The 10,000-nt window shown below is 34.8% G+C and overlaps 1 protein-coding gene across 3 annotated transcripts in view; it reads right to left on the minus strand.

Moving 5' to 3' along the window:
* Nucleotides 1-10,000, minus strand: part of LOC144964749 (dual oxidase 1-like) — an 88,136-nt gene that overhangs the window by 66,740 nt on the left and 11,396 nt on the right. For all 3 annotated transcript variants that reach the window (XM_078899328.1, XM_078899327.1, XM_078899329.1), the window contains exons 2-4: nt 2,376-2,486; nt 1,531-1,692; nt 32-216 (exon numbers count right to left, since the gene is read on the minus strand). In XM_078899328.1, the coding sequence (XP_078755454.1) occupies nt 32-216; nt 1,531-1,692; nt 2,376-2,486 (458 nt within the window). The remainder of the gene's footprint in view (nt 1-31; nt 217-1,530; nt 1,693-2,375; nt 2,487-10,000) is intronic.

Below are 10,000 nucleotides of genomic sequence, written 5' to 3' on the forward strand. Positions count from 1 at the left end.
ATTGAGCTAAAGCTCAATTATCTAGAATTACCTGTTGTCTCGGATTATTCGGGGAGTGTCCAGTCCGCTGGTCATAGCGACTCCTGAGGAATGGCATGTGTAGATTATCGTAACCGTGTGGATTATAGGGGTGATCTTTTGGCACTTTGATGTTGTAGTACTCACGGGGACAGCCTGGCCTTTGGGCATCCACGATTTCTTCCACCAACTGTTGACCTGGTGGAGTGCACAATTATTTTAAAAATGAACAGTTAACAACAACAACAACAAAAACAACCATTTTGACTATTCTTTCCACTTAGCGGTGATTGGGTAGCATGATTAGTTTGAATATGAGAGAAATTACTTTGCGACACACAACCGTCCAATCCATAAAGTAACAAGCAATTGTCATTGAACTTTGATTCAACAGAAACCGGGAAAAACTCTGACACATTGAGCCAGAGAATAGACACGTCATATTTATATGACGTTTACCATTTATCCACGTACTTAGTGCAAGATGCTGAGAGAAATATACAATGCACTCTCATATTATCTCCTATTTGACACGGAAGAAAATACAAAAGTAGTAAGACACGAAAGCAGTAACGATTGTTTGCTGTCTTGAGGGCACAACGCTATTAGAACACAAGGTACCTTCCGGAAGTGTAAGAGCCCCTGCCCCCCCCCCCCCCCCCCCCCCCAAATCACTGTAGAGCGAACAGAGGGGTAAAAAAAATTCGTTAAAATAATTACCTTACCCTTAGAGCGAAACTGGTCCCTTTGATTATGAAACATATGCTCTACCAACTTAACTATCGGGACTATATTCAACATTGAATTAACACCTATTCAAATGAAAAGTTAACAACGGTGAGTAAATTAGCTGTACAATGACAAAACACTTTTTCAAATTGACAGGTTACAGAACTTCGTCAAAAAGTCATAAACTTGACACATTTTGTTGAAATCATTTAAACAATATGGGTTAATATCTCAATCTATCGCTCCGTTATTAGGTCAAGAAAAGATAATATTGTTTTATTGGTTAAAGGAAGAAATTATGCTTTCCAAATAACGGGTAACTATATAAAGTTTACAATAATCTGTGAGGTTAGATTACCTAGCGTTACATTTCGATGAAATTAGATTTTTTGAAAAGAAATATTATTTTAATATTTTTGAAAAGGTCTTTTATTCAGAGTTAATGAATCGATTGATGGGAAGAAATTTTTAAAAATTCTTACACTCCTGCCTTTTGAATTCTACCTTTGTTCTCAACGAGCACTCGCAAGTTCGTGCAGCGAATGGGAACACGTCGAGAATTCCAAAAAGCAAGAATGTAAATATCGTATATTATTATACTTCTATACCGACAATTTTCCATTTTTTCTCTCTATTATTGCTTCTTCCCTTTCTTAATGTGACCTTTCTCATAAATCTACATGTATTATTACGCCAAAAAAGCAGCGTTCAATCGAGAGAGAAAAGGTTCCATGTATATTTTTTCATTGTTATAATACTATTTTCAGTAAATGAAAGACCTACCAAAATACACAAGCAGCGCATTCCTGTTCCTCAGAGACCCCAAATTGTCATCTCCTTTGAAAGCAACGTTGCTGATCTCCAAAGGATTAGGACGTGATTCTCCTGAAGGTTCGTAGCTTCCATCGGAGTACGCCGCTTTGCTCATACGAAGTAGAATCGTGTCTGAATGAGCAGTGAATGAAATATTACTAAAAATGCACATTTATATCCTACCGTACTCGAAAAAAAAAACATGTTTTTACAATTTTGGCTTTGAAACTCGTCCTTCAATTATGGATCGATTAAAACATCCCCGAACCAGGGACTCGCGAAGTCCCATGTTTGAGAGTTTTTGACAAAACATGGGTCATTTTCTAATTGGTCGATACTTGAAAGCCGAATATAGTTTTCTTGCCAAATTCTTAATTTGTGTTATTTATATTTTTTTCAGAGTTTTAACCAAATCTAGTTCATTTCAAATGCTTCATTTATTCAACGTGAACATTGTGTAACAAGGGTTCAATTTCATACAGAACAAGATGCATGTTAAGCGTTGCTGTCATACTTGCACTCAAATAGTATTCTACTCTGATGGATATACATTCACTCCAGACCTGGGTAAGATTATTTGTATAAAGTGCCTTACCCACGAACACTATCCTGAGAGCAGGAGACTTAATCTTTATCAATGCATGCACATTTTATCCGACTAAATTATCATCTTCATTTCGCAGCAAACGATTCTTTTATTCTTCTATCAAACAGGGATCAACATAGAATTTGACAATTATAATTTTCCGAATGTATTTACGTGTCACGTGATCTTAACAAATACGTCACCAAAGATCAGTATGTTTATCAATTACCAATAGCTCCCCAATCGGGGTGTTGTAAGTTATTAAACCATCCGTCATTAGGGTGTCGCTCTGCTTCCTCAACCCCCTCAACCGCCAGGATCTCTGAGACTAGAAATATGGCTGGATGTTGATACAATTATAAAAATACATTAGTCTGACAAATATACATTATCATCCTATTCCAAATTCTTATAATTATTACTTTAAAACAACAAAAATAATGATAATAATAATAATAATAATAATAATAATAATAATAATAATAATAATAATAATAATAATAATAATAATAATAAATAATAATGATGATGATGATGATGATGATGATGATGATGATGATGACGAGGATGAGGATGATGATGATAATGATAATAATTATTGGGACAATGATAATGATTATGATGATAATATCAGTGGTAGTAGTAGTAGTAGTAGTAGTAGTAGTAGTAGTAGTAGTAGTAGTAGTAGTAGTAGTAGTAGCACTAGTAGTAGTAGTAGTAGTAGTAGTAGTAGTAGTAGTAGCAGCAGCAGCAGTAGTAGTAGTAGTAGTAGTAGTAGTAGTAGTAGTAGTAGTAGCAGTAGTAGTAGTAGTAGTAGTAGTAGTAGTAGTAGTAGTAGTAGTAGTAGTTGTTGTTGTTGTTGTTGTTGTTGTAGATGTAGTAGAAGTGGTTGTAGTGGTAATAATAAAAACCAATGTTAACCAATTATTATTATTATTATTATTATTATTATTATTATTATTATTATTATTATTATTATTATTATTATTATTATAATCATCATCATCATCATCATCATCATCATCATTATTATTATTATTATTATTATTATTATTATTATTATTATTATTATTATTATTATTATTATTATTATTATTATTATTATTATTATTATTGTACAAATTTAAGATTCAAGTGTTGAATAAAGCTTGAACACGATTTCTATTGTCTTAATAAAATAGAAAACATATTTTTCGACTTCGTAAGAGAACTCCACTGGGCTTTTTATAATGTGGGCATGGAGACATATTTTCTGCATTTAACTCACTCAACCCTCGATATTATTTGCTACTTTTCAAAATTAGAAAAAAATGTATTAAAAATGAGCATGTGAATAGATAGTTTTATTCAACTACCATTAACATGTAAAAATTAAGAACATTAGCTTTGATACTGCGCCTATAATTTGTCTCAGAAAAATGTAATAAATAGGCATGGGGTAAAAGTGACCCCGGGTATACTACGGATATAGTCGGTGTTAGGGTTGAGTGAGTTAATATCTTAAATATTTCGCCCAGTTAACGTAGAATTCTTTCCCATTGTTAAGAACGGCAAATGATTCATATAAATTATAATAACTTGATTGTATTCAAAAATAATGAGAAGAACCATTTACTGATATCGAATGAATGCAAGTACTCCCACCAACCGTGTCGTACCGTAGCCATCGTTGTGTTATAGCCTGATACTGAAATACAAAAGGACTGGCAGTTTGACGTCATTATTTGGTTTTTGCACCCCCTAGTGAGTTGTCGTTAGTAGAGCTCATGGAAACAAGTTATTTCATTGGTTGAACTATTGAATACAACTCACGATTTGTTTTCTTTTGTGGCAAAAGACTGGCATTTTGACGTCATTTTTTGGTCAGTATCAGGCCATAACTTTCCGAAGGCCACGGTCGTACTCGCTAACCGGGATGACCTACGTGCTTAAAAATGATGGCGTCTGTCTTCGATGGAATTTGGGGAAATACATTTGATTTTTCGATAATATCATAACAGTGCTTATTCGATCTCATAATACACGCACATCGTCGTCTACATGTCAATTGTAAACACCATGCAAAATTTGGTGACGACTGGCCCGTGGTTTCGGAGCTTAAGTGTTACAAAAAAATAGTCGATTTTGCAAAATGTGTAATAAGATTACTCTCTTAATCACAGGTGTCACAAATTTAAAAATTGCCCGACTATAAATGAGTTTCACCAATTGGATTCAATAGTCTGATGTCAAATCCGTCCAGCACCGTCAGCTTGAAATTTTTCACATGTCATGTGATCAGAATGTATAAAGGTCAAAACATGATCAGATTTATACTGATTTTCTCCACTTTTAAGCTCATCGGGGAAGTAATTCATAAGGGCGTCCGCCCTTGTTCGATAGTTTAGAACCAGTTACTAAGTTACTTCGCGTCATTACGAGGGAAGTGACGTCACAACTGTTGAAGCCTATTTTGCTCGTATCTGTTCCTATCACACTAAAGTATTGCCCAAGTCCAATAACAATTCCCTCATTTCCGGTCACTCATCCATTATGCTATACCCTAACAAAACAACTTATTTTTATTTTGGCAGAAATATTTGTGCTAATCAATGAATGAAGATGACTTTCAAATTGCAAAAATAATATTTTGAATAAGATGTTTAAGAAATGTTAAGAAGAGATTCATCCATAATCTATGGAACATTGAACAAAACCATTTTTGGCCAAAAATAGGATGAATTTTTGTCAGTTTACAGCAAAATTAATTACTACAGCTGTAATTATTGTTCCTATTTACTATGTCTTCAATGATTTCCCATCACTCATGATCGATACGACATACCCAAACGACACGATTTACAATTTTTTTTTTCGATACAGTTATAGATACATTTCTTGATACCTACTCTTTTGTACGACATCAAACATTTTATGGACCAGTATCAGTTATAAAACCATGAAGTCATTGGTACTCAACAAACTTCTAAAAACAGAATTAATGAATGCTACAATTTTAGACCTGTACTACCAATGACCTTTGCTATACTACTGCTATACTCTTGACTACTATACTATGACTTCTCATTCAAGTAGCTTGTGACTTTTTGGCAAGACGAGGCTCATTTGAATCGATCGACGATCTAGACAAAAATTTTAATTCGGTGTTTTTCAGTATTCGGCATTATAGAGGGAACGAAACTGATATCACTCAGCTGTGTGTAATTATATTTCGACAGCGTGTTGTGAGTAGTTCTCACTAAATTATATCAATCAGACCATCAACGTTTAAAGGTTATAAACATTTTTGTGCGCTGTATGTTTGATCAGGTGGTGGTTGCTCTAAGTATTTTACTTAAACGCATATCATCAATAGTCATTTCGTCCTTGATATACAAAAGTATTTCACATTAGATCTACTAAAACCCAACGACAAGTCATAGTAGGGGGAATTAGGTCCAAAAAACCCTTGAATTGTGCAAACAAGGTTGAAAGCATGAAAATTACATATGTTGTAGAATATGAAAAACCCTATAATTTATGATATAGAACCACTCTGAGAGATCAGTATTAGTTGAGATACAAGGTTTTTAAGATTAGAAAATTTTGAAATGGACGACAATAATTTCTTTCATTTTTATTGTGTAAACTTTCGAGGCAAGCCGACAAAAGATTGTTTTACGTCATCCTTTGGATTCCCATTGGTGACTATTTTTAGCGTCGAAGCGGATGTTTTCCTTTCCCTTTACTTTCGATTCACGAACCATACAAATTATTTAATCGTAAATATTATTCAATTTCACTTGTTTTAAAGGACGTCTAGCGAGCAATATTCTATAATAATATGAGATTGTTTTCTGCATCTGATTTAATAAGTATAATCAATTGCTCTAAAACGGACGGGCAGACGGGAAGACGAGCAGAGGGGTAGACATAACAGACTAGCAGAACACAGCTCAATAAATGCCGATAACCGGTGTTGACAAAGGACAGTGCTCCTTCCCTCCCTCCTCTTGTTTTCTTTTCTTTCCAAATATACTGCTATAATCATTTTACGTGAGTTAAAACCTATTTCAGTCAAACTTAATGACAGTAAAGAGTCAGCATACCACTTACATTGCTATAATTATCATCATTATCATCATCATCAACCACTATGATGCTGTATTGTGGCAAGTTATTTACTTTACGTTATTTACCTCAAAGGGACAATGGGAGAATGTTCTATTTGTACTGTTGTGTCCTTATGTAAGGCGCTGCACACATTTTGCCTGCTGATGATGTGTCTTTAACAGAAAGAACAAAAGAAAGAGAGAGAGAGAGAGAGAGAGAGAGAGAGAGAGAGAGAGAGAGAGAGAGAGAGAGAGAGTTATGAAAGAATATTGCATATGCCTAATAAAGGAATGCGTTTGCATGATTTCAGATACACATACAATAGCAAAAAGAACTGCTCCCAGAGACTGGGACAAGTGTTGCCAACAAGATAACACAGACCGTTTATAATGTCCCTCTAAATGAGATTATTGAAAGTTTAAAACAAAATTATACTAAGTTGCATAAGTATTGTCGTGTAAAATTTAATGCCAAAAAAATTAGGCGATTAGAATTAAAGGAATCTAAAAGAATTGCTTTACAAGAATTCCAAACTTCGTCATTTGACTTGGAGGAGTCACCGAATGAATATATTTCGCAACCCACGAGAATAATGAGACAACGTTCAACATTAGAGATTGGCTACAATAAACCAACGTGCTTTTTAAAAAAAACATGGAATCGGGAGTACTCCATTCTGTAATGACAACAGATATGGAAGAAATTATTCGTGAAATAGCGTTATCTATAAAAGATTCTGATATGTTGTCATTTATTGCCGGAGGAGATTTAGTCGCTCAGGAGGCACACTACCGCCCTATACCATAAAATTTGTTATGCACGATACTTTAAAAAAACAAGCTTTAAAAGATGTCACTGCTGATGATAATGATGATGTCACAGTTCTTGAAAGAAGTCGAGCTTTTGCTAACATTATATCTTTTATAGAAGAGAACCCTGCAACAAATGTATCGATCGACATGAACCACTGTGGAGCTTATTTCCAGAATTGTCAAAAGTGTCCCAAAAACTCATCAAGTGTTCATGTAAGAGAGAATTTATCGGCACCCGATGGAAGTGTTTAAGGTCCGGTTTGCCTTGCACAGACTTATGTAGATGCGGGGTGTGTGTGTGTGTGTGTGAGGGGGGGGGGGGTGTTAGGTCAGTACAGTAATGAGTAAAATTCTCTCTCTCTCTCTCTCTCTCTCTCTCTCTCTCTCTCTCTCTCTCTCTCTCTCTCTCTCTCTCTCTCTCTCTCTCTCTCTCTCCATCGCTCCCACTCACTCCTCTCCCCCTATCCCGATTTTATCTACTGGTTACAACACGAAATAACCATCAGCTAGCTACCGTAAATAGTTACCGGTGTATTTAAAGTTTTAGAACGCACATTGTATTGTCGTGGTTATTTCCTCGGATAAGTAATGCTATATAGGAAAAAATAAAAGTGCGAAACACGCACTGTTATGATAAATTGCCAGAGTGGTTCTATATCAGGTGTTATTTATACGGGTCATAGCTACCTATATGCCAATTTCCAGGATTAAAACCCCAATGTGCACGGTTTTAGCCTGATTTTCCCTAATACAATGAATATGAAGAAAATATATATTTTTACGCAGTTATTTCCCTTGTTTAATATAGCTGTAATAGGTAAAATCTAAGGCCTTAAACCGATACGTTATGATTGATTGCCAGAGTGGTTCTATATCAGATATTTTTTCTATGGGTCTTAGCAACCTGTATGCAAATTTTCATGCTTTCAACCCGAATTTGCACGGTTTTAGCCTAATTCCCCCTACTATCAATAGTATCTTTTGATTTAAGAAAAATCACATTTTTTTTTCAATTCTGAAAGGATATTATGTTGCTGACAAAAATTATTCTCTCAAAATTAATATCCCTGTAAAATAATCTGACTGAGACATGACTTGAGAAAATTACTCGTCTACTGTTAATGGAAGGTTAGAAACGTGGAGAAATTATCAAACGTTTCTTAAAAGGATACGAATTGATATTGATTATAATGTATGGTCCACCACAACTCTACCGCAATAAAGTAATTATTCCGTCATTTTAACAAGCTCATACGAGCAAATTTTCTTTTACAGTAACCCAAGAAACAGACGTATTCAAAATGGAAATTACCACTGAATACTACAGATTTTATCTCGACGTCAGAGAAAGTGTCTTGAATTCCTAATACTATGACATTAATGGTCAAAATTGACAGATAACTCCGAGCAAATTAATGAAACGTGCCATTAATTCCCCTTAGCCAGAATTCCGGAGATCGTTTAGAATTCCATAGGGCGTGTCAAATATCAAATTCATTTCATTTTGATTGTGTGATTTGTCAAAGTTATGATTCAAACGGATCATTTTCCTAATCAATAGGCGAAACAATCTCAAATTATTGAAAGGATAAAATATTTAAATGGTATAATATTAACCCTGATGGGTCGGGAGAACATAATAATGGTGTCTGTACATTGACAAAACAAATTTGTTACACACCGCTGCACTCCGTATTGTATATGGGTGACTTAGATGCCCGAATTAGAAATAGAGACCAATCAATTCAAAATGGTATTATGTCGGATACGTGAAGAGGCTAGAAAATGATTTATAGTAAGAGATATGAGACTTGAGTAAAGGATTTATGTCTTAAAGACTAAAAGCATTTCTTTTTTACTCTCTAATTAAATATATTAGCGCCTAGAGCTTGCCGTCTGTGGGGATTGGGGGTTATAAATGGCATCCATTATTATTATTATTATTATTATTATTATTATTATTATTATTATTATTATTATTATTATTATTATTATTATTATTATTATTAATACCTAGGAGTCCATTTTGACCCAAGACTAACATGGAAAAAGCAAATCAGCAACAGTCAGAAAGTTGGGGTAAAGCGAACACAACTCTTGAAAAAACTAGCTGGAACAACTTGGGGAGCTAGCTCCGATATACTGAAACAAACTTACACAGGATATGTGAGACCAGCTCTAGAATACGGGATATCTGCATGGGAAAACTGCTCCAAAACTCAAATGGAAAAACTGGACAAAGTGCAAAACAGCAACATGAGGATAATAACTGGAGGAATGAAATCGACACCGATACATGCAATGGAAACCATAACAGGACTTACATCTCTATCAGAAAGAAGGGAATCAAAAATTTTGAAACAATACACAGACGTGAAAACAATGACAGATCAGCCTCTTCACGCTAGAGCGCAACAAAAGAAAACTAGGCGGCTGAAAAGATCACACTTTATTGAAAGAGCCCAGCAAATTGAAAAAGATCACGAACTTGACGAAATAATGACCCAAAAATGCAAAGCAAATATCAGAGTACCAATTTGGAAAAGGCAAAATCACTTGAAAATCAAGACATCCGTTGGTGACATTTCAACAAAACAAAAACACGGCGAAGAAATCAAAAAGTCTGTACAGAAGTGCATAGATCAAAACTACCCTGAAAAAAAATGGACAAGAATCTATACTGATGGTTCATGCAATAAAGAACACACGTGCAGGGCCTGGAGTGCACATCGAGTACACAAATGGTCAACAAAAGGAGATCAGCAAACCGACTGGTACTCGCACTTCAATCTACAAGTCAGAGGCAGATGCAATCCATGAAGCTGTTAAGCAAATCCTCTCAGAAAATGAAAAACCAAGACACATAGTGATTTTAACAGATGCTAAGAAAATTCTGGAGGATATAATGATGTCCTTTGCGGATGATATAGACGCCTTGGTGGAAGACCTC

The sequence above is a fragment of the Berghia stephanieae genome, chromosome 2, assembly GCF_034508935.2.
Source record: "Berghia stephanieae isolate SIO BIC M18660-M18661 chromosome 2, UCSD_Bste_1.3, whole genome shotgun sequence".
Taxonomy (NCBI): Eukaryota; Metazoa; Mollusca; class Gastropoda; order Nudibranchia; family Aeolidiidae; genus Berghia; species Berghia stephanieae.